Below are 25,540 nucleotides of genomic sequence, written 5' to 3'. Positions count from 1 at the left end.
TCCGTCTACCAACCCCACCGAAGCCAAAAGTGACACATTCATCGTGCGGTGCGGCCTGCTTGGATCTCCTTCGTCGCGTCGGCGTTCCCCGGAAGAAAAGTGACCACGGAAAAGCTGATTTTTGTCCAGTTTAGTGCGCCTACTTTGCCGGTGACGGAACGTTGTTCAACTTGCTGAAGAAGTAAGTTTTGGTGGAGTATTTTGGCAATCGGCGTTGTTCCGGCGGAAGATTTTCGACTCGACTCGACTTCAAGCGCAGAAAGAAACACAAAATGGCTGACAACCAGGAGAATGGCTACGACGAGGCGAGCGACTTCAAGCGCAAGAACAACAACAAGCAAGCGCCGGATGCGGACGAGGACATGGACGCCGAGAGCCAACAGCAGTCCCAGAAGGCGCAGGAGTACATCAAGGGCATGATGGCCGAGCGGCAGGCGCTGGACCGCAAGTATCCGATCGCGGACCGGCTTCTGGAAGTGGGTGAGTTGCTTGGGTGGTAGGGAGGGGAAGGGGTGAGGTGGCTTGATGCTTGGCATGGTGGCTACTTGGATTTGGAAAATTTCAAAATCTAAAACATTGAAAATTTTCTTTCTCAGAAATTGAATCCGTCCAGAAATCGGGCAAACCGCCGGCGCGTCGCTACATCGACATCTACCGCGAGAAGCACATCAAGGTCTCGGTGAAGATCCTCGTCCCCATGAAGGAGCACCCGCGGTTCAACTTTGTCGGCAAGCTGCTCGGCCCCAAGGGAAACACGCTGAAGCGCCTCCAGGAGGACACCATGTGCAAGATGGCCATCCTGGGACGTGGCTCGATGAAGGACCGCAAAAAGGAGGAGGAACTGCGCGCCTCGATGGACACCAAGTACGCGCACCTGTCTGACGAACTGCACGTCGAAGTCAGCGCGAACGGACCGCCGGCGGAAGTGCACGCCCGGATCGCGTACGCCATGGCTGAACTGCGCAAGTACCTTATCCCGGACAGCAACGACTTCATCCGGCAGGAGCAGATGCGCGAACTGATGGAGGACCAGGACCCGGAGGTGGCGGTCCCCCCCAAGAAGGTCTACAAACCGAAGCCGATTCCGATGGAACAGCCGTCGCCACCGCCGCCGCCGCAGATTGCCATGTCGCGCCCGCTGCCCGCCCAGAAGAAGGTGCTGTCGATTTTGGACAAGGCGCGCGCCGCCATGGAGGAGACGCACGGACCAAGGTAAGAGGGCGGGGCTATTCTAAAATAATTTGATTTCATTCGATCTGAAATCTTAACAGCTAACAGCGAAAATTAAGAAGTGGGATGGAAGCCAAATTATGTATCTCTACCTCAAAGAAATCAAACTGGTTGGGTACATTATCGAAGGAACTCAAGATGAAACACTGCAAAATCAAGTTGAAGTTGCACCTAAAAATAAATAATTTGAGTTTTGACAAAAAACTTTGTTCTAAGGGCTCTATTTCTGATTCGGTGTCAGTCCAGAAAAACGAAAAGTGTTACGCGTTACGAGACTTTCCCATTAAGATACTTGAAGTTTCCGTCCGTGTTTGGGAAGTGGTCTGCAATAAAAAAATTGGTCGTCGTCTTCCCCCCTTGTAGATTCAGAAATGTATTGCTGTTTGACCATTCGTGCTCAAACTCAATCCAATTCAACGAATCATCTTTGCGGTCAACTTTACACAGTTGGCCTGGCCGCTTCAACGTTTGTGATGATTCAATGCAATCTAATGCAATGGGGCACGGCAAATGTTAATAATGACGAGAGGATGCTGGGCGTTAATCAACGTAAGGCATTTTCCAGGATGCCCTTGAAAGACTGGCTGCGCTAGGGTTAGATTAGATTAGATTAGATGGAGACTGACAACCAGGGTTGTTACGGACGGCGCGGATAGCGCGGATTTGCTGGCTAAATTTGCTCAGGCGCGGATTTCGCGCGGATAACAATTTAAAAAAAAATCCATTGAAAGAGATACACACATAGATTTGTTTACCGAATTCGGTAAAGTCTACCGAATTTGGTAAAGTTTACCAAATTTTTAACTGCTGAACAGTTCGCTAAACTGAAACTTACTGAATTCGGTAGAAACTTACCAAAATTCGGTAATGAAGTTCATTATTGTTTATCGTACAATCGAAATCTGGTAAAATTTGGTTCATTTTGACAGAAGATTTACCGATTTTTCAACTACCGGATTCGGTAAAAAAAATCGAAGTGTTTAGAATTTCTTCTAAGTTATAAGGAAAAATATTATCAGGAATTCGGATAAACTGTTTTTTTGCTGAGTGCAAAAATTTCGATTTCTTACTGAAACAAAATTAAATTTTATTCCGAAACAGTTGCTTGTATTTTCTTAATACACACTTAGATTTTTTTGCCGAATTCGGTAGTTGAAAAATCACCAAATTCTACAATTGTTTTCAAAATGAACCAAATTTTACCGAATTTTGGTTGAACATCATTACCATATTTCGGTAAGTTTCTACCGAATTCGGTAATTTTCAGTTTACCGAACTGTTCAGCAGTTGAAAATTTGGTAAACAAACTTAAGTGTGTAGTTTCTTATTAGTTTCCTAATAATTTCTTACCTATTTTGAAATAATCTTCATAAAGAGATTATTTTGCTAAATGTTTTGTAGAGGATGAATTATTCTGGACTAGCGCGAATGAAGAACTCACTTGATTTGGATTAACACTTTATTACGACTTCTAGGTTAGAACTAGACACGACTGCACCTCCACGGTCCGTGGATGAAAGAGGGCGATATGTGGACGTATGGTCCTTTAATAGACTTGGACATTGTTGGTAGCACTGCTCTGACTGACAGTTCTACCATGACACTTTGATCATGGTGTCGATTTCTGGAAAAGTCAGGGAAAACCTGGAATTGTCAGGGAATTTTATTTTACCTGGAAAAGTCAGGGAAAGTCAGGGAATTTTAAGCTGGGTCAGGGAATTTTGATGATCTTAAAAATATTACTACAAAATTTCATTTCTTTTTGAAAATTAACCCTTGGTTATGTATTTCAATGTCTTCCAGGCCAAACTTTGCAACATTGATAATATTTATTTTTTTAAATTGGTCAGTCCGGAAGGAACGCAAAACTCCATATAAAAAGTACTTAAGAAAAGGGTCACAAGAAAAGGAACAGCAACGTAAAGTTGCATTTGGCACTTCTTCGCGCGTTGCTTGTTTGCAATATGTTTAGGTTTAAAAATCAAATAATTTGGATTTGCTTTGGATTTGCGTGCAACTGAAAATAACAAATTACTAGCGCACACAGGGGGGGACAATATGAGGCAGTTGCCCCCTCAGAGATTTGTTTTAAAATTGATCGTTTGCTCAGCGGTTCGAAGGACCACTGGACTGACAATCCAGAGGTCACCGGTTCGAATCCCGCGGCGGGCGCTCTAAAATTCTTTGTGTAAATATGGGTATTCGGCGCCGTCGCTCCGTGCCATACTTTCATACACTAAGGAGCCCAGGGCGGCGAAGTCCTTGTAGATAAAAAGGAAGACACTAGAGCAGTTCTCTAGGATTTCGGTCATTCGATTTTTTTTGTATTTTTTAATCCGACTGAAACTTTTTTGGTGCCTTCGGTATGCCCAAAGAAGCCATTTTGCATCATTAGTTTGTCCATATAATTTTCCATACAAATTTGGCAGCTGTCCATACAAAAATGATGCATGAAAATCCAAAAATCTGTATCTTTTGAAGGAATTTTTTGATCGATTTGGTGTCTTTGGCAATGTTGCAGGTATGGATACGGACTACACTGGAAAAAAATGATATACGGTAAAAAAAATTTGGTGATTTTTTTATTTAACTTTTTATCACTAAAACTTGATTTGCAAAAAAAACACTATTTTTAATTTTTTTTATTTTTTGATATGTTTTAGAGGACATAAAATGCCAACTTTTCAGAAATTTCCAGGTCGTGCAAAAAATCATTGACCGAGTTATGAATTTTTTAATCAATACTGATTTTTTCAAAAAATCGATATTTTGATCGCAAAAATTTTTCAACTTTATTTTTTGATGTAAAATTGAATTTGCAATCAAAAAGTACTTTAGTGAAATTTTGATAAAGTGCACTGTTTTCAAGTTATAGCCATTTTGCAAAAGGGTCAAACATTCAATATTACGCCCTTTTAAAATGTTAGTCTTGATTTGAAAATTTTGAAAAAAATGTTTTCGAAAAGATCGGAAAATTTCACAAATGTTTCATATTTTGACATTGAAAATCGGACGATTAGTTGCTGAGATATCGACATTGAAAAATGGTGGGCTGTTTGGGTGAGACTTAGAAAACATAATTTTTCCTGTTTTTAAACCTTTGCATTGCAATATCTCAGCAACTAAAGGTCGTATCAACAAAGTCCCAAGAAGCAAAATATAGAAAATTTTCTCAGCTTTTCAAAAATATTTTTTTCAAAAGTGGGCAAACATGTGCACTAATTTAAAAAATGAAAAACTGCGACTATTTCGAAAAAAGTTACATAAAAATGGCTATTACTTGAAAACGGTGCACTTTATCAAAATTTAACTAGAGTAATTTTTGATTGCAAATTCAATTTTACATCGAAAAATAAAGTTAAAAAATTTTTGCGACCAAAATTTCGATTTTTTTAAAAAATCAGTATTGATTAAAAAATTCATAACTCGGTCAATGATTTTTTGCACAACCTGAAAATTTCTGAAAAGTTGGCATTTTATGTCCTCTAAAACATATCAAAAAATAAAAAAAAATAAAAATAGTGTTTTTTAGCAAATCAAGTTTTAATGATAAAAAGTTAATTAAGAAAATCACAATTTTTTTTTTACCGTATATCATTTTTTTCCAGTGTAGTCCGTATCCATACCTACAACTTTGCCGAAGACACCAAATCGATCAAAAAATTCCTTCAAAAGATACAGATTTTTGAATTTTCATACATCATTTTTGTATGGACAGCTGCCAAATTTGTATGGAAAATTATATGGACAAACTAATGATGCAAAATGGCTTCTTTGGGCATACCGAAGGCACCAAAAAAGTTTCAGTCGGATTAAAAAATACAAAAATTAAAATTGAAGAAAAAAGACCTATTTCGTAGAGAATTGCTCACTAGTGGTTGGTACTAGCAATGGTGGCCGACAGCTATAAAGTCAACTTCGTTTTCTTTTCGTTTTCGTTTGCTCAGCATATAGGGACCATAGAGAGAATCATACATTTTGTCAAAAAAATTGAATGATTAAAAAAATCAAAAGTTATTAAATTTCTAACAACAGAAAATTTAAAAAAATCTAAAATTCTAAAGCTCAAAGATTTCAAATTTTAAAAATTCTGGTATTTTGGAATTGTTGATTTGTTAATTTTTTAAATTTTTATTCTAAAATTCTAAAAAAATTGTAAGGTTAGAAAATATTCCAAAATTTTATTTTCCTCAAAATTTATGAACTATGATTTAAAAATGATCCAAAGTAATCTTATTTTGTGTAATCTAAAATGTAAGCAAAATAGTGATGGTGAAATGGTATTAAAAATTAAAAAATTAAATTCAAGAATAGAAGAAATAAAACTTTTTTTAAAAAATAAACAGGGTTGTTACGGACGGCGCGAATTTTACATGGTAGCAATTTTAATTAAAAAAAATATTGAGAGAGATAAAATTACTTTCAACTTATAAAGAAAAATATTATCAAAAATCAGAATAATTTGTTTTTTTTTCGTTGAATGCAAAAACTTTGATTTTTCTTCCGAAAATTTTTGTTTGTTTTTTCTCAATGAGAAAAATGAAGATGAAGATCATGAAGAGATATTTTGTTTAAATGTGTTGTTGAGGATTTCCTAAATAAACTCATTTTTAAACATACTGACTCTGATTATTTAATTTCTTTTAAGTTTTGAGTAATGTTTTTACCCTTATTTAGTGTTCTTTTATACTACATTCAATTTTAAACTTGTGAAACTTAATCATATTTTAAACTCTTCCTGAAGATATAGACATAAGGATGTAACAAAAATAATTATTAGGGCATGTTCCAGTGGGTGTACTGTGCTTATATCCCAAATATGAGCTTGTTTGGACGTAACAGAAGCTGGCCTCCGCCTTTGACTTTTAGATGGGATTCAGCCAGTAGAAATATATTTTTAAATTAAAATATTCTTTAAGAAAAATAAAATAAAAATCAAAATATTGAAAAAACTTCAAATTTAATTATTCAGAAATTAGGAAATAAAATTAGGAATAATAGTATTAAAAAACCCAAAAAAATTATTCCTATTAAAAAAATTAAAAGTTCCGAAATTTTTAAATTAAAAATTTGGAAAATCTGAAAAAAATAAAAACCTAATTTTTTTTTAAAAATAAAAATTTAAAAATCTGCAAAAAAATTAAAAAAATAATAAAAAAAACAATCAAGAGAACAAAACAAATATTTTCTTAAATTCTTAAATTCTTAAATTCTTAAATTCTTAAATTCTTAAATTCTTAAATTCTTAAATTCTTAAATTCTTAAATTCTTAAATTCTTAAATTCTTAAATTCTTAAATTCTTAAATTCTTAAATTCTTAAATTCTTAAATTCTTAAATTCTTAAATTTTTGATTTTTTGAATTCTTAAATTCTGAAATTTTTAAATTCTGAAGTTCTGAAATTCTTAAATTCCTAGATTCTTGAATGCTGCAATTTTTTTTTCATCTTAAATTACAGAAAACCTGATAAAATTTGAAGTAGGGGAAATATACCCATTTTAATCACTCTAAGCGGTTCGACCAATTCTCATCACTTTGGCCGTTTTTCGCTCTTAAATCAACATTTTCAGATGTATCAACTATGGAGGGTTGCTTGCTCACTTTTATTTTAGCTATTTACTACTTTGGAACAGTCAAAAACACTTTATGAAAGCTGTAATTCATGATTATAGTGCTGATAGGCCGATAATAGAAATAGGCTAAAAAAGGGTATAGTTCCCCTACCTATTTTTGGAGTTAATTTTTTCGGTTAGAGAAATTTTGAGAAGAAGATGTCGGAAAATTTGCTTCGATTTTTCTAAGTGTCGCTTTCGTAAGATCATCGAGTATGAACTGTATCTGAAATTTAAAATCTCAAGATCGATGATTTATTACAATTTTTAAATTTTATTGTTTTAATGTTAAAATTTCTGATTTTTTTTGCCTAAATGTTTGTTTTGGCTTTTATATCTAGTTTACCTTATTCTAGCAAAAATACATTTCCAGTGTTTCAAGATTCTGCGTTCTGAGATTACAAAATTGAATTTATTATGAAACTCCTTTATATGTTTGTCGCATAATTATTTTTCTTAAAATGACGCGGATTTTGCGCTGATTGGGATTTGGGATGGCGCGGATTTTTTTTATTTCTCCGTAAAAACCCTGAATAAAGGAATTTGAGAATTCTAGAATTTATAAAATATGGTCTCTTCGGAAAAGTTGTTTCAACTTTAATTAAGATCCAGCATCCGAGATTTCATAGGGATTGGACAACTACAAAAATGTTTTTCCCAAACAACATTCAAGGGCTTACTAGGAGGAATTCTCGTGGTCAGATCGAGCTTAAATTTGAAATCTATTCCAAAACACCCAAATATCTATGTTTGATAAATGATGACTTTTTGAAAAGCTCGAGCAGGTTGTATTTTGTTTTTATTTTTATAAAATGTATTGATCGTGTGAATGATCGTCTGTAGGCTCTGGTCAAGGTAGATAACACTTTTTTTTTTAATTTTACAGCAAAAATATTGTTTTGTAAAATTATTTAAAAAGAGGTTTTCTTCAAATATCCATAAAACCGTTAACATTGTTGAAAAAGACCTAGATCTTTTTTAAAACCGTAAACATGTACTTGAAAAATTCACATTTAATTGTATATTTTTCTTAGTTTTTCAGTTTTTTTAATCTTTATTAAGGTTCTGCACAATTACATAGTTTTGTCTCCAAAACCTTTAGTTTTTTTTTAATAAAAGCACAATCAAAAATTGCATCGGCCTAATTCTTTTGAAAATTCGGCAAAAGGCATCGATTTTAAAATTAAACATGACTTTTTAATTTAAATCAAATTTTCAATTGATTTTTTTGGAAAACTTTTAATTTTAAATTTTTTTTTGGAAATAAAGTGAAATTAACTAATAGCATTTTGAAATTTGCAACAATTTTAATTATTAATTATTTCTAGAGTTTTTTTAAAGGTCCTATAAACTATTGTGTTTCATATGTTTATAGGACCTATTCAAAAAAAAAAAAACTAGATTTTTTGGTAAAGGGCAACATTTCAAATGACATCACAAGATTTAAAAACATAGGACATTTGTATGGTTGCTCATTTTGGATGTTCGATAAGACAAAATAAAAAAAAAAACAAGTTTTTGAACTTTTGCAGAATCCATCTTTAAAAAAATAAAATAAAAAAGTCATTGAAGTATTTCAATATCTTAAATTTCCAATATTCAAAAAGAAAAATGCATGAAACCATAAAAACGCTCTAAACAATATGTTAGTAAAAAATAGAAAATTAAAAAAAATTGGTGGTCTGGAGAGGTCAGGGAAAAGTCAGGGAATTTTATTTTGGGATTTGGATCGACACCATGATTGATAGACCGGCTCTTAATACATAATAGAGACTACAGAGGATTTTATAAATAAATTTATAACTAAACTCTGCTCATTTTTTAACCAGCTCTGAATATTTAGTTCTTTTGTGTTTTGAGTAATATTTTTTTAACCTTATTTATTGTTTAAGTTTTTTTTTTATAAATTCATCTTGTGAATCATATTTCAAACTTTTCCCAAAGATATAGACATTAGGATGTAACAAAAATGGAATTAACACATGATGGACGTACTGTGCTTTTGAATTTGAGATGGGATTCAACTCGTAGAAAGTTATTTTTTTCTAAATTTAAACATTGTTGGGGAAAAATATAAAGATCAAAACATTCAAAAACAAAAACTCCAACAGTCAAAATTCGAAGTTGTAGAAATTAAAAATTCAAATCATTTTTGATTTTAATATTTTTTTAATTCAGATTCAATTTTTTTTTAATCCTGAATTTCTAAATTCAAAATCAAAATAATCTAAAAAAACTTAAATAAAAATACTTTAAAAAATTAAGAATTCAAAAATTTCAAAATTCAAGAATTTAAAAGTTTAAAAGTCTAAATTCTAAAATAAAAAAAAACAGTAAATTAAAAACAATTAGTAGAACAGAAAATGTTTTTTTTTTCAAATGCTTCTATTCTTAAATTCTTAAATTCTTAAATTCATATATTCTTAAATTTATATATTCTTAAATTCTTAAATTCTTAAGTTCTTAAATTCTTAAATTCTTAAATTCGGAAATTCCTAAATTCTTAAATTTATCAATTCTTAAATTCTGGACCTTTAAAAAAAAAGAACTGCAGAATTGTTAATTTCTGATTAATATTTGAAAACATTATATACATATTTTTTGATAGTGTGGGTAAATTACCTACTATACATAAAGCTTGATTTTCAGTTTTCGGAAAACTTAAATATCGAATAAAATCAAAAATTGTAAAACTTTTTTTACGTTTTGAAAACATAAAGAAAATTTTTAAATTGCAAAAAAATTATCCAGGAAATTTAGAGTTATTGCAAAACTGTTAAAAAAATTGTCTCTTCAAACATTTTGCTTAAAATAAGTGGTAAAACATAAAATCATATCAAACTGAATGTTCATTAAAAAAAATACAGTTAAATACTGACCACTAGATAAATACATTGATTAAAAAAACAATATCAAAAATTACAAAATTAAAAAGGGAACTTGGCAATTTTTTTTTATAAATGCCTTGACATTTTTCTAAATTCTTTGAATGAATAATATCAGCAGTTATGTTTAAATAAAAATAAGAACGAAATTTTAAGTTTAGTTATCTTTGACTTTTTGTCATTTCCAGATGAAACGAAGTATTGCTTATTGCGAGATAAAATCACGTTTCTCCATCGCTGTGAGTGACAGGAGATTATTGCCGCCTAACTACCGCAGTGTAAAAATCAGCAAGTTGAACTGAAATTCTGCGTTGATTTGGCTGTCAGCTTGGTTTGTTTTGAATATTTTCCAAAAAGTCAGCTGAAAACTCAAGGCAACCTTTGACAACAGCCAAAAATTTGTTCTGCGGTTGTCATGCGGCTGTCATGCGACCATTATCTTGCGGTCGTATCACCGCGCGTGAACTCTAATTATTGACGCCCGCAGTAATATCAAAAACTATACTTTTGCCAATTAAAAAAAAAAAAAAACATTTAAGTTATAAGTATTGTTGAACTATCGATATTTTTTTCAAAGACTTATTGTTTATGTTTCTACTCTTAATTATAATAATTAATTTCCATTTTTGAAGTTATTTTAAATTGTTGTTTTACAAAAAATGCCTATGTTTGGATGATTTTTAAATTCATTTAATTTTTTTTCGGTGGTTAATATTGACATTTCTTATTGAAAGTTTTTTGTTCGAAATCATGCTTTAGATAAGAAATGCGTATTACTTGAGCATTCTGAGAATGTCTGGAAAAAGTCGGGAATTTGAAAATAGGATTTGAGTGGTCACCCTGGTTTTAGGGGACATCAAGTGCCTACTTTTCATAAATTTCCAGAACGTGCAAAAAAACTTTGACCGAGTTATGAATTTTTGCATCAATACTGATTTTTTTCAAAAAATCGAAATATTGGTCGCAACAAATTTTCAACTTTATTTTTCGATGTGAAATCGAATTTGCATTCAAAAAGTACTTTAGTGAAATTTTGATAAAGTGCACCGTTTTCAAGTTATAACCATTTTTAGGTAACTTTTTTTGAAAATAGTCGCAGTATATTCATTTTTTTAAATTAGTGCCCATGTTTACCCACTTCTGAAAAAAATATTTTTGAAAAGCTGAGAAAATTGTCTATATCTTGTTTTTTTGAACTTTGTTGATACGATCCTTAGTTGCTGAGATATTTCCATGCAAAGGTTTAAAAACAGAAAAATTGATGTTTTCTTAATCTCACCCAAACAACCCACCATTTTCTAATTAATGGTGGATTAATTAATTGTTTTTATTGAAATGTTTGATTTAGTAACAAAGCATTATAGAATTTGTCTAATAAAACCCGTCGACAGCACTTCCACTTTCAGACAAATGGCCCCGGCCCAGCGCTACGAGGAACCGGTGTACGAGCACGGGTACGAACCGACGTACGCGTACCACCCGTCCGGTCCGCCCGCACCCCGCCCCAAGTACGCCCCCGCCCCCCAGGAAGCCCCCGAGTACGAGCAGGAGTACCGCCGTGAGTACTACCGAGAGCCGGCCCCGTACGCAGGTAATTTGTACCCTCCTTCCTCCTACTACCGTCCTCCCTACTGATGACGATGCTGGCCACCTTCGGAACCGTTGTTAATTCTGCCACTTGTGTGGGTTGTTGTGCTGCTGCTGGTACTGCCGCTACTGCTAACTGTGGCCATCGTCAGGAAAAGAGCACTTTCGTCGTCGTCATCGTCGTTGGGTCGAGTCCCGATTTTGGGGGAACTTTCTTGTTGCTCACGCAAAATCAGGGTGCAGGAATTGATCTACTTTTAAACTGGACAACAGCCGAGAGATTTAAACCTCATAAATTGCAACCGATAACCGATTTTTTTTAAAAAGAACATTTACAAACCACCAATTTGGCAATTTTGTCGGATTTGCTGCCTTAAAACTAAAGTTTTTCCACTAATTCCGTTCTCAAATCTGAGGTTCCGTACCTGCGATGCCTTGCAAACTAAACGAAATAACCATCAACAACAACAACAACAAATATCAATTTTAAACCCAAACTCCGCACCAAACCAAACAAAAAAAAATCTTCTCAAACATCTCAACCTTCAAACTAAATTAAAAATCAAATCTTCTTCGTCGTCGTCGCGCAACGCAGCCGCCAAGCCAGCCCCGGTCACGCCCGGCTCCCGCACCTGGAAGCCGTCGTCGTCGTACGTGACGCAGCCGCCGTCCCGCGTCGTCCACCTGGAGGAGGCGACCATGATGAAGCGCGAGCCGGTGCCCCGGTACCGCCACGCGCCGTACACGCGACCGCAGAAGTAAAGATCTCCCCCGCGCGCCGATGGTCCTCCCCACAAAAAAGACGAGCTGTCTGTCCAGCGTCAACTATTTTGAGCATTATTCAAACGAAAATGTAACGAGAAAACATGAAATGGAATAAAAAACCGGTTTGAAATCAATTTCTTGTGGGTCACGTCAAGCGGTATTGGGCAAAATTGTAGTTTGTAATAGTATTTAAGATGGTAAAAGATATTTTTCATAACAGTATCAGCCGAGCTCACTGACTTCGCCAACCTTTAAATTGTATTTGTGGAAATATCACAGCTTCTCAAGCGCTAGATTTAATTTTGGTTTATGTAAAGCCAGGTTTCAAGAATTTGTCGGTCCGAGACGCTACAATCGAGCTATTTTTTATGGGGTGTTGGAAGCTGTCAAAACAATGTGGTACCACTACTATTCACAGCTCTTGTCAAACTTCTGTCAAGTCAAGTCTTTTTGGTCACACTAATGGTACGTTCGTTTGAAGAGCCGGTGCGGCTCTGAGTGCCGCACTCGTCGGTGTCAGTTTTGGTTCAATCGAACGTCATTTGTCAGTGCGCTTGGAACTCGCATGAAACTGAAAAAATATCGAGTGCGGCACTAGAGTTTCAGTTCCAAGATGGCGGCGAAACTCGTGCGGAACTAGCGTGAGTTTCTTCAAACAAACACTTTGACAGCTCTGAGTGCGGCACTCAGTGTGGCACTAGCCATCAAACGAACGTACCATAAGAGTGGCTTCTCACTGAGTTTGACAGCTTAATATTTCAAAGGTTGATTGGCGAAATTTGAAGCTGTCCAACTTTGCGAAAATCTGACTTTCTAGTCAGAAATTTACCAACACATTCAAAGTACGTTTACATGACAGCTGGAGGTTTGTTTGCATCAGGTTTTCTGTCACTTTCTAGCAAAAGTTTTTTGTCATGCGACTTCTAGCTGGTTATTTTGACTGACCGCTCGATATGTCAGCCAACATACTTCGCAGGGCTGTGACAGCTCGAGCTCGATCATTGTTTGCATCAGGACACTGTGACGAGAAGTTCGTCATTTTTGGGTTAAATTATATTTTTTCACTGGATGAAGATGTTGAAATCTATGTGAGATCTGTACTACCCGATTAGAATGAGAGGGAGAGCAAAGAGAGAGTATTCAGTAGCGATCGGTGTGGAAGTGACAAACGGTAGGAAACGGTCAGAGCAGTTTTTTGTCGCGTTCGATTTGTGATCGCGAGTGAATAAATCTTTTTTGAGCAATCAGGACCCTTGATTCAAGCAAAACATCTATGGCCGATAAGGTTGGTTAAGTTGGTAAGCCGGCTCGACACTGCTATTCAAATCTGCAAATTTAAATACGCAAGTTTGAGAAGAGAAAAGTAATCGAATTTTCCATTCCAAAACAATAAACTCTTTGCGAATGAACAAAAAATAATGAATTTTAATGTTTGTATGAGCAAAACATTTTTTTTAAAGCGAATTACAATTGCCAAATTTTCAGCGTGACGTGAACCCCTTTTTAATTTTTTTTTTTTTTGCATTTGGCGCTGGACTCAACGAGGGAATGGTCAAACAAAGACAGTGAAATTCAACAGATTTTTTACTTTTTGAGATTTGGGAGACAGTCATGAAACAAATGAAAAAAAAAACAAAACAACAAATGTTTAAAAGTAAATGTTTAAACCAGCAAAACGACGATTAAAAACCCATTTTAATACCAACATGGCGAACAGTTTTGAGCTCTGATAAATAATAAATAAAAAACACAACAGCCGTTAATATTCAAGTATTGTAAGCAAACAAAGCAAAACTCACATGCAAGTGGTACGAACAACAAAAAAATTAAAAAAATCTTTGAAAAAAAATAATAATATCGCAAAAATTTTAGCAAGTAGAAAATATTCAAATGGAAATAATAAAACCATAAAATATTTGTCGCTTAACAATATAATAAAAAACAAATAAATACACTTTATTGTCCCATAAAGCTTCTAATAAAGTATAACAAAAAAAATTATAATACAAATAAGCAAACAAAACAACTCTATTTTTGTGACAAGATGAAAAAATCAGCGTCATAAAAAAAAACAACTTTATTTGATAGTTTGCACTCCAATAGGTGTTATTCTGGACATTTGGAAGAAAGTCAAAAGTAAATTAAACGACCAAAGGCTGTTTGTATTGTGTTTGCATTGAGGAGCAATTTGGAAACAGTTTTCGTGTCCTCTATTCATCGAAGAAAGGTCAGTTAAAATGCATAACAATTAAACATGAAAATAAAGAGTTGCTGAAATCATAACAACAAAGAAACAATTGTAAGAGAACTACTTTGGCAAAATTAAATAGTTAGTAATAAAAGCAAACAACAATTACAGAAAACATTGTCAAAAGAGAATACCTACAACAAATGCAAAAAGTGAATAATACATACATATAAAGGAAAGTAAAATTCAAGTAAGAGTAAACATACCTGTAATTTGCAACTTTACTCATAAATATTCTTCAACTATTCAATAACTACAACTAAAATTATATGAATAAATCATTATAAAAAGGAAAACAAAAAAACAATTTGTGTGGAATAAAATCTCCCGTGTCAGACAAAACAAAAAAAAACAAACAAATCAAGCTTTTATTCATTCCGTAGCCAAACTAACACATCCATTTCATTTAAACTTATCATTTTTATTTGTCACCTACAAGTCGCCCTTTGTTTTGATTTCGTTCCAGCGCGAGGTTTCGTCCGGGGCTCATATCGGGGTATTTACATGCCACGGAGGGGGCATCCTCCGCCGGCGACAACAACGACATATCAGTGAGATTATATTAGATAGTTATTTAAGAAATACTTTTTACCAATATTATCAGCGTCGTTGTGACTTTACTAATTAAAAAAAAAAGGTTTTATTCAATATGTTGAGAAATTTTGGACTAAACATGTCCTAACTGTCCTGAATATTTAGTTTTAAAAACTTCGAAAAAAGTCAAATTTGAGCTACCAAAAATGGTTTGAAATTCTACTCTTGAAATAAGTTTTTGAAATTTTTCAACAATGGCGAATTTAAAAAAAAACATATCTTATAAGAGTGAACGAATATGAACCACCCTAGTTGCCATAAAAACTAGGTTCGACCACGTTTGTCCACAAACCAATTTTACCTGCATTTGAGCTCACTAAGAGCAGTTTTGATACTGATTAATGCGATATTCATGTAAATTTTCTCATAGAGCATGGTACAAAATCTCATAAAATGACCATTTTTAAATCGCTGTAACATGGGTTTAAGAAAAACCCTTTTGAGATGTTATATTCATATTAAAGAAGAAGTTTTGAGCTTTCAGATGCACCGCAGAGCGTATTTTTTGTGTTCCCCTCGAAAAGATACCAACATTTGAAAAAGGCCTATTAAAAACTTTAAAAACGCTGTAACTTTTTACCACAATGACCTAGCGACTTGTTGACATTTCAAAAGAAGCGTATTTTTATGCTCTAAATATGTCCCGAAGACACCAAAATTGCCAAAAATAAAACAAAAAAGATACGCAATAAAAACACTTTTTTGATGGGCCACCCTACTGCTTTTCATATAAAATGCTGTAGAATGATCAGATTAAGAGATAGAGATTTGGTGTCTTCGACAAAGTTGTTTGAAATGGCTAGTACTACAATACTGTCGAAGAAAGTATACCTCTATCTCATCTAGAAGCGAAGATAGTTTTTGAAAATATTAGAAATTGTTGGACCACCCTAATATTGTTTTGACCAAAAGATGTAGAATTTCATTTTTAACAAATGCTTCTTAGACACCGAAGCTCGAAAATGCATCCCTGAAGCGGAAATAAATTATTCCTGCTAAATTTGCGTTTCCGACCACTGTGCAATGTAGGGAACTAACGCAACCTGCTGCCCTGTCTATTTTCTGCCAGTCATTTCACTAAAAGGCATTTAGCCGAATTGTTTATTTTATAATCCTAAATTGCATTTTTTTGCATATTGTACTTTTAAATTTTGTAAATTTATTTCTTTGAATTTTGCATTTTCAAATGGTAGAATAATCAACCTCAAAATATTTTCCACGCATCAAAAAAATCTTTTTAAACCAGGGATGCCACATATTTTTTTAAATGTCTAAAAAAGTCTGTGTATGTCTGCGCATTTGTCTAAAACTCAAATATTTCAATTTGCATTCATAGAAATCCATCAGAAGTTGCGTATTTTAACATTTGAAGACTAACGAAATAACTGTTGGTTGATGTTTTTACAAAATATTGATTTATTGAAGATTTTTTAAAGTCTGTGCACCTATAAAAATTACTGACACAAGCTCAAATGACTGTGAATCACAGACAAATATGTGCATCTGGAATCCCTGATATAAACAAAAGCTTTCGTAGAACGTAAAATTATGTTTTATTTAACATGTTTTCCAACAAAAAACGTCTTAAATAAGCCTCCTAGATCGGTGTAAAATGCAATTAGCTGCGATAAGCGCTACGTTTCAAACTCTCACTTACTTGATCTAATCTAATCTAACATAAACGCAGCCAGTCCGATGAAAGCATGCTGGGAAGTCTTTTCATTAGAAACCGCCCCAAGCACTTGTCTTGTCAATATTAATAATTCCATTACATCCGAAAACACCCGAAAATGTAATACAAAAATTGAAGCGGCCAGCCCTACTGCGTTGCGTTTACCGCAGAGAGGATTCTGAGAACGGATCACATTTCACAGAATCTACAAGGGAGGAAGGATGCGTGGACATACCGTACCAAACGTCCGCTTTCATACTTCTCACTTACTAAAAATGAGTACAGCCTTGGTGAAAACAAAACAGTAAAAAAGGAGGGTTTGACTGTTGCAACAAAATAGCTTCAATTTTGATTAGGGGAATAGTTCAAGTTGATTTTGAAAATCATCAACACACTTTTTTGTATATCTTTTAATAAATTGTTGGCAGCTTTTTGTAATATTTCCTAAATAAACCAACGCAAAGCGATGTTTCGTCTACTTTATTTTATTACAAGGAACGTCGATCAATAATACTACCGGTCCAACCAATATCTGTGATAGGCACATTGGACAATCGAACTCAACCTTAGAGGTTAACCTAGCGTTAGTGTATAAAAAATAAAGAATTAGCTACAACTAATCACTACTTTTAGTTTTTCTTTTTCTTCGAATCCTTGGACGGGTAAATGGCAAACAGTGCCAGCTGGATTGCGCTGAGCGTCACACCGGCCAAATTTTGCAACTGAAAAAGAAATTGAATTTACTTCATCAAGTCAAACTCATGCATTTGTTTTCAGATTAACTTACAATCACAAACATGTTGTTCAGAATTACGCCGTACAGCAGCCACATAAATCCGACGATCGTTCCGGACAGAATCATCGCGAACGGAAGTCCTTCGGTGCTCTTCTTGCGCATTATCTCGGGCTGTAAACGACAAAGTGTCTCATAAGTCAACTTAACAACACTCACCCCAAACCGGTCTTACCAATCCAAACAGTGGCTGGGCGATCAGCATCAGCATCAGGATGGTCACGATCAGCCCGAAGCGGTCCTCGACGACGGCCGGATTCTCGATCTGGGCGTAGGCTAGCAGGGCAGCCGTTAGGGCCGTAGACATAGCGACCTGCTTCCAAAAGGCCGTGCGATCTTTTCGAGGGGTGTACAGCAGGAAGAACGTGGCGTAGACTGCGCTGATGCCGAAACCGACCACGTTGGCCTTTATCATGGCTGGGTCGCCCATTAGGAGGGCGTGCTGGAGGAAGAGGACGGTTCTGTGGAGGAGCAGTAGGATTAGGCCTAAGTTGCTTTCTTTCACGAATATTAAGAGATGGTCGTTTACGTCGTTTAAGAATTACGATAAAAATTATTTGAACCGATACAATAAGAGTGGTTTTCAACAGCCTTACCCGACAAACTTCGTTCTGCCTTTTTTCGTTTGCTGACGTTTTTAATTTTTTTGCTTATTCAGCCTCCTGTGATCAAAATTTGATTTTACGTATTTTTTTCCATACAATCTGCAGATTTTCCGGAATCGGTTCCAAAGTGGCCAAAGTTCTAACTTTTTGGCGTAAGAACCTTCCTTGGACTTATACGAACCCAACGCAACAAAGAGCACCTCGATCCGACATTCCGACATTTAAATTATTAAATTATTAAATTATTAAATTATTAAATTATTAAATTATTAAATCATTAAATTATTAAATTATTAAATTATTAAATTATTAAATTATTAAATTATTAAATTATTAAATTATTAAATTATTAAATTATTAAATTATTAAATTATTAAATTATTAAATTATTAAATTATTAAATTATTAAATTATCAAATTATCAAATTATTAAATTATTAAATTATTAAATTATTAAATTATTAAATTATTAAATTATTAAATTATTAAATTATTAAATTATTAAATTATTAAATTATTTAATTATTTAATTATTTAATTATTTAATTATTTAATTATTTAATTATTTAATTATTTAATTATTTAATTATTTAATTATTTAATTATTTAATTATTTAATTATTTAATTATTTAATTATTTAATTATTTAATTATTTAATTATTTAATTATTTAATTATTTAATTATTAAATTATTAAATTATTTTATTATTTTATTATTTTATTATTTAATTATTTTATTATTTAATTATTCAATTATTATATTATTTAATTATTAAATTGTTTAATTATTAAACTATTGAATTATTTAATTTTTTAAATTATTCAATTATTAAATTATTTAATAATTAAATTGTTTAAATATTAAACTATTTAATTGTTAAATTATTGAATTATTGAATTATTAAATTATTAAATTATTAAATAATTAAATTATTAAATTATCTAATTATCAAATTATTAATTTATAAATTTATTAAATTATTAAATCAATTAATTATTGAATTATTAAATTATTAAATCTTAAAATTTTTAAATTTTTGAATTTTTAAATTTTTAAATATTTAAATTTTTAAATTTTTAAATTAATAAATTATTAAATCTTAAATTCTTAAATTCTTATTCCTTAATTATTAAATTATTAAATTGATTCTTAAATTCTTAAATTATTAAATTATCAAATTCTTAAATTCTTAAATTTTTAAACTCGTAAATTCTTTAATTCTTTAATCTTTTATTCTTTAATTCTTTAAGTCTTTAATTCTTTAATTCTTTAACCTTTTTTTTTTCTTTAATTCTTTAATTCTTTAATTCTTTAATTCTTTAATTTTTTAATTCTTTGATTCTTTAATTCTTTAATTCTTTAATTCTTTAATTCTTTAATTCTTTAATTCTTTAATTCTTAAATTTCGTAAATTCATAAATTTTGAAATGTTAAATTTTTAAACAATTTTTTTTTAATTTCTAGGTTTTGAATTTTTTTAATGTTTGATTTTTTTTAATTCTGCAATTCATTAATTCTTAGATTATTAGATTCTTATATTCTTGAATTCATTGATTCCCAAACTCTTTCATTCGTAAATTATTATTCGTCCTTTTTGTCAACAATTTAAAAAAAATCCGCTAATTTTGGAGCATTTTTGAAGTCAAATATTAAATCGGAGACCCAAAATTCAACGAACTCTATTAACATTTTTCCAAAGCCAATATTTTTGAACCTTTGATTTTTGAATTTTCAAATTCATAGTTTTTTATTCCGAAAATAACCGTGTAGGAAACTGTGTTTAAATTTTTCAATTTTTTTTTATGGTTTTTCTATTCTGCAATTATTTTTTGAATTTTCAATTTCTGATTTTTTAAATGTTTTATTTTTCAATTTTTGAACTAACAAATTTTAAAATTCTTGATTTCAATTTTTTGAATTTTTAAATTGCAAAATGTTTGAATTCTTTAAATTATTTCACACTTGAACTCTCAATTTTTTTATTTTCAGAATTCTTGATTTTTGTTTTGTTTGTTCCAATATAATTTGTAATACTTAAATTTTGAAATATAAGTATTTCTAAATTATTGATGCTTTGAGTTTTTAATTTTTTTAATTTTGATTTTATCGACAAATGAAAAAAAAAATCTTCGAACCTTGGTGGTAGATTGAACAAAGGCGCGGTCCCCATCTGTCAAAGGACTTGGGTTCGATTCTCGGCATCGGAACATTTTTTATGGTTGAACTTTTCGAAAATAAATCCATGAAAAAAACGCTCTCGGCAGTCTCGGATGTTCCTAATGTGAAATTTACCGCTCTACAATTTTGTCGAAGAATGCAAAGCAATCCGAGTTGATACTGAACATTTACCAGCTCTAACGGTCCATAGCCATTCCTAAACCTTAACTGATTTGTTTTGAAAAGAATGAAGAATAAACTTCAATGGTGGACCTAGGCGAGCAAAGGTTGAAACCCACTAATTTAGATATAAAGTCACTTATTTTCATACCTCAAACATTAATGATAAAGTTCCAAAAATCACTGACTATTTGCATAAAATCTAGCAGGTGAAGATGCCGTTCCAAGTACTTCCACTCGAGAATCCACCGTACCGTCACCGCGCGCCGCAATGACACGGCACAAACGTTGCCTATCATCAATCATACAATACACCTAGTCTTACTCACAGCGCACAACCGCCGATGAACGGCATCGGCGAGAAGCCCGAAGTTCCCTTCCGGCGGATGTCGTTGCACACGAAGCAGCCGCTGAACATCTGCAGCACGGTCACGATCGCAGCCGCATTCCCCACCAGCTCCTTGTACGGCTGCAGCACCTCGGACAGAGCGTCCAGCATTTTTCTTCGTTTTTTTTGGTGACGGTGAATTACGCCCTTGAACCTCAATGAATGGAGCGGAGCGCTGAACGTAGCTTAGCGCGCACGAAGTCGGTTGAACTGAGTCTACTGAAGTGACTGCTGACTGCTAGATTGGGAATCTCGAGCGGGGTGTGCGTTATCTGGTCATTACTGTACGGCGTACAACTACTACTACTACTACGATTGTGTACATTAGACAAAGCTATGACGTCGATCGCTGGATCGCAGAATCTCAATCTGTTCAACATGACGAGTAGTACCGAAATGTAAGCTTATCTTCAGAGAAATAGAATCTCATAGATTTTGTTTTGATTAAATAATGAATTTTCGTTATGCAAATATTTTCTGTTAAAAACCCAACGTTAATAAAAAGAAATAATTCCAATATTGGTAAGGAAGCAATCATGTCAAACTGAGAACATTGGAAAATGTCCAACAAGTTGCCATCGATTCCAACGGTTGACCTAAAATGGCTTCTTATTGTCGCTAGTATGCTATATTGTTGACTTTGTCTACTTCAAATTGATAAAACACCAGTAGCATTGTTATCAACATTATAACGCGTATCGGTTATCTATCGATTGGTTCATGATGACATTTTAAATTTATTTTAAGGTTAGGTCAGCGATTCCACACCAAACCAGTAGGATTTACATCAAAAGTGCTCTGATTTGACTCAAATTTGGTATGGGAGTTCCTTAGTCAAAATCAAACCCCCATTTTTTTTATAAAGAAATTGTGTTTTGCAACTTTCGCGATAAAAAACACTTTTTTCAAAAAAAAAACAATTCCAGATCAAATCTTATCTTGAAAACACACAGCTGCAAACAAATCTATGATATTTTAGGATGTTTTACGAAACATATAGGGGAGAGTGGGGAGACTTGATCCCAAGCCTGTATCTCGTCAGCATGTGGGTAAAACAATTAGCTTTGTTCTAGAAAGTTGTGCGAAGTTGACTAAAACTCATTGTAGAAAACAAAGAAATAAAATAAATAATGTTTAGATTGAGTTACACACATTTTTCGAAGAAGTGCTGCAAAAATCTTCCAAGAGATCTTTTTTCTTTGTTTTGATAAGTATAGAAAACACTCAAAAATTATTCAAAAAAATATTTTTTATACATGAATTGTTTGATAAACATATCAACTCCAGAACCCTTACGCATTTGACGTTAAATTTATCGTCATACTATTTTTACAATCAATTGTTTAAAAAAGTGCGTTTAGGGAGACTTGATCCCAGCATTTTTACAGTCACTGGAATCAGCCTCAAGATTAAATAATTTGGCTGGGTTTTCGTACATAGTTTCCTTTAGTATAGTTGTACATAACTAACTGCAGTTTGAACCATTTTGCAAAAGTTTTGTAAACAAAAATTACCAGCTTTTGTAAACATGGTCAATGTTGGTCTAAAAAAGAAAATTTTAAGTTTTTAAATATTTTACATGCTAAACATGTTATATTTTGAACACAAACGTACAGGTTTAATGTGAAATGGCTGTATCTTATAGAAAATTAAAAGTGTAGATTAATAAGAAACATTTTGCTTAAGATTTCTTCAAAATGTTGGAAGGGGATCAAATTACCCCCAACATTTTGAAAATGCCGGTTTAGAATATTTTTTTAAAACGCTTGGCATTATTCGAAGAGTTTATCTGATGAAATACCCTTATCAGCCAAACATAGTTGAATGTTTAAGCTTTCAATTCATGCAAAAAGATCATAGTTTTGTGAGAAATTGACAGAGTTATGTGCGATACAAAAAAGGGGATCAAGTCTCCCCACTCTCCCCTACATAAATAGGTTGTTTTTTTTTTTTGAAAAAAAAAAACTTGTATCGATTAACCGTGCCACTGTCACTGCCCATCGAAATTGGTTACCAATTTCAATCATTCTGGAGTCCAAATCATGATCTCTAATTTTTATATCGAATGGTTGAGCTTCTGATTGGCGCAAAGCGATTGAATTCGGTATTGAAGTTTGTATCGAGAAAACTATTTTTTGCAATTTTTTTTTAATTTGCAAGCGAAAAGCGAAAGTGACAAATATTTTTTGATAGTTTGTACCGTTTTTAAGATACAGATACAGTCCAGACTCGATTATCCGAAGTTTCGATTATCCGAAGGTTTGTATCGGACTTCGAAAAATCGAATCATGAACAGAAAAATGTTGATCGTTTTTTTTTTTAATTTTCTTGTTTCAAACATCAAATTCTAGTTATGCGATCCCATTTTAGTCAAATTTGAGAATGTAGTTGATTGCCCATTAAATGATAAAATGCTTTTTTTTCAATATTTCTTCACCACCAGTATGGCCGCCATCTTGGATTTAATTTTATTAAATCATACTCACATATCAAAAATTATCATACGACAATCAAAAATAAGACAAAAAAACAATTTTTGTGATTCGATTATCCGAAGTTTCGATTATCTGAAGTGAAGTTTTTCCGAGGCTTCCGGATAACCGATTCTAGACTGTATAGCTATTTTCTGGTATATATTTTCGATTTCTTTTGGTTTTTTTAACCTTTTTAAAATACGTCTTGAAAGAAAATTACCCCTTTACAAAATTTGTTTTAAGAACTGAGAAAAAAATCCTAAAATTGTCTCTCTGGAACTATGAAAATCGGGCCATAAGTTTTCGAGAAAAAAAAAATCGAATCGATGAAAATTAATTTCTCGAACTGTCACCTAAAAAGCATGCAATTTTCAACTGTCGATATTTTATTGGTCTCATTTTCATAATTAAAATTTGGAACAATTGAAAAAGGTTCAAATCTCTTTAATAAAAATTATTTTTTAAACATGCTTCACTTTTAAAAAGGTCTACAAATAGATAATTTTCATAATTTCGTAGTTTGGACCAAATTATACAATTTTTGAATTATGTTTATTGAGAAGATCAGAAATTTTGCAAAATTGTCATTTTTCATCATTGAAAATCGGACCAATAGTTTCCGAGATATCGTCTGTTAAAATTTACATTACATTAAATTAGGTGACAATTCGAGAAATTCATTTTCATCGATTCGAATTTTTTCGAAACTAATTGCCCGATTTTCAAAGTTCCTAAAAGAAAAAATGTAGAAAAATTTCTCAGCTTTTATTTCAAGAAGTATTTTTATAATGCAAGAGAAAACGAAAATAAATTTAAAATTTATACCTAAAAGTAACTATAACTAGAAAAAGGTCTAGGTTTAGGTTTAGAATTTGGATTTTGCTTCAAAAAATTAATTTTAATAATTTTTTGATATGGATTTCGATTTGAAAAAAACACGATTTTTTCAAAAATCATCTCCTAAACCAGATTTTGCACCATTTCGCACTATGGCTAAGAAGATGAATTATTATTCCCGTTGCAAAATCATAGAGAATTACTCTTTTTTTTTTATCTTAAAAGGTGCTTCTAAATCATATTTATGTGTGATATTTGTTTAGATTTTGAGAGGACAGAAATTAGCTAAAATTATGTCGATTGGAGCGTGTTGAAGGAGTCATATTATTGAAGAACTCGATGAGAAATAAACAGGAAATAAAAATCTTTGAAAATATACAGTCCAGTCTTTTGTTTATTTTCTTATTATTCTTAGATCAAATTTGGGTTGTTGATTGTCTTTAAGGCCAATGCAAATATTTTTCAAAGTTTTTGTCACTCGGCTCTGGCCAGGGTCGAGGGGGGGGGGGGTGTCAAAAAATTGAAAAATTGAAATAACGAGTCAAACTCTTAACATTTGAATGCAAAAAGTGTTTTAAAATGCATTTTACACTAGTTAAGTTGTTTTGCAATCATTAGTTTTCAAAAAATGTAAGATTTGACGAAAACAAAAATTTCAACGAAAAAAATCTTTTGTTTAACAAAAGTTATTAAACTTAGTTAAACAAATATTACAAATGGTCGATTTTAAATAATGTAAGAAATACAGAAAATATCAAAGATAAACCGAATAGTAAAATATTATTTTGGGATCTATTTAAATTTGAGGTTTAGTCAACAAAAAATTTAATCTTTGCTAAAAAATTATATGATAAAAAAATAATGATTTTTTTCATCAACAAGAATATTGAAGCAAGAATAAATAAAATCACGCATTTACTAAGAACTGGAAGGTTATTTTGAATTCTTTTTAAATGACACTTTGAACTTGTTATTAGAAATTAATTTTATCAGTTCATATTGGAAAATTGGCCAAGTATCCGAAAACAAATTCCGTTTTCCGATTCGAAATCGTTTATATTGAGAATATAATGAAATTTTGAGGGTAATAAAATGTATCTATTTTTCAATGTTTTTGGTTTTTTTTCGATCTCGTTCAACCCGATTCGTGTAGTCCAGTGTGAAACGGGCCAACTCATGACGTGCTGCTGTTACAATCAATGATTGCGACTTCCCAAATGTATGCCGTCGCCAGCGCGCGCCAACAAACTGCTAATCCATCAACCAAACAAACTGACTGCCGGTATCAGCCCGGTCACCGTTGGTTGCATTTCCACTATCTCCAGCGTAGTAAAGTTGGGTTTAGGGTGGTTCTTGAAAGTATACCATTAGTTTAAATAAAAATAAGTATTTTGGATGAAAATTTTAGCAAATTTAGTTACTTTAAATTACTTAATGCACTAGGCAGAAAAAAGCATTGCAATTCTTAGTAACACCACCCTAACCGAGCAAAATCACGACAAGAGTCTTGC

General features: G+C 32.4%; 2 protein-coding genes across 4 annotated transcripts; one reads left to right on the top strand and one right to left on the bottom strand.

Annotated features, from left to right (window-relative positions):
• LOC120418647 (KH domain-containing, RNA-binding, signal transduction-associated protein 2-like) lies at positions 1-17,216 on the top strand. 3 transcript variants are annotated; one of them, XM_039581103.2, is made up of 4 exons: positions 1-480; positions 597-1,212; positions 11,134-11,318; positions 11,910-13,789. In XM_039581103.2, exons 1-4 carry the CDS (start codon positions 273-275, stop codon positions 12,074-12,076), a joined length of 1,176 nt encoding a protein of 391 aa, XP_039437037.1. In that variant the 5' UTR covers positions 1-272; the 3' UTR covers positions 12,077-13,789. The 3 variants fall into 3 exon arrangements, with proteins under 3 accessions (XP_039437037.1, XP_039437044.1, XP_039437029.1); XM_039581110.2 differs by lacking the exon at positions 11,910-13,789 and adding an exon at positions 14,794-17,216 and having other exon boundaries at positions 4-480; positions 11,119-11,318; XM_039581095.2 differs by having other exon boundaries at positions 4-480; positions 11,119-11,318.
• Positions 17,063-20,953, bottom strand: LOC120419585 (sugar transporter SWEET1-like). The gene is made up of 4 exons (XM_039582315.2): positions 20,660-20,953; positions 17,562-17,847; positions 17,381-17,500; positions 17,063-17,315 (listed from the first exon to the last, which is right to left on the bottom strand). The coding sequence occupies exons 1-4, from the start codon at positions 20,827-20,829 to the stop codon at positions 17,223-17,225; spliced, it is 669 nt and encodes a 222-aa protein (XP_039438249.1). The 5' UTR covers positions 20,830-20,953; the 3' UTR covers positions 17,063-17,222.
• Positions 20,954-25,540: the final 4,587 nt, after the last annotated feature.

Source organism: Culex pipiens, chromosome 3 (assembly GCF_016801865.2).
Source record: "Culex pipiens pallens isolate TS chromosome 3, TS_CPP_V2, whole genome shotgun sequence".
NCBI lineage: Eukaryota > Metazoa > Arthropoda > Insecta > Diptera > Culicidae > Culex > Culex pipiens.
The sequence above is the reverse complement of the archived record's forward strand: the minus strand, read 5'-3'. Positions and strand labels throughout refer to the sequence as shown.

What these genes read in the sequence shown, in the direction of transcription:
- LOC120418647 (XM_039581095.2), top strand. Translation starts at nt 273, where the DNA reads ATGGCTGACAACCAGGAGAATGGCTACGACGAGGCGAGCGACTTCAAG. An exon ending in GGACCGGCTTCTGGAAGTGG is followed by an intron (nt 481 to 596) that starts GTGAGTTGCTTG and finishes TTTCTTTCTCAG; the next exon opens with AAATTGAATCCGTCCAGAAA. An exon ending in GAGGAGACGCACGGACCAAG is followed by an intron (nt 1,213 to 11,118) that starts GTAAGAGGGCGG and finishes ACCCGTCGACAG; the next exon opens with CACTTCCACTTTCAGACAAA.
- LOC120419585 (XM_039582315.2), bottom strand. Translation starts at nt 20,829, where the DNA reads ATGCTGGACGCTCTGTCCGAGGTGCTGCAGCCGTACAAGGAGCTGGTG. An exon ending in CCCAGCCACTGTTTGGATTG is followed by an intron (nt 17,501 to 17,561) that starts GTAAGACCGGTT and finishes TGTCGTTTACAG; the next exon opens with CCCGAGATAATGCGCAAGAA. An exon ending in TGAACAACATGTTTGTGATT is followed by an intron (nt 17,316 to 17,380) that starts GTAAGTTAATCT and finishes TTTCTTTTTCAG; the next exon opens with TTGCAAAATTTGGCCGGTGT.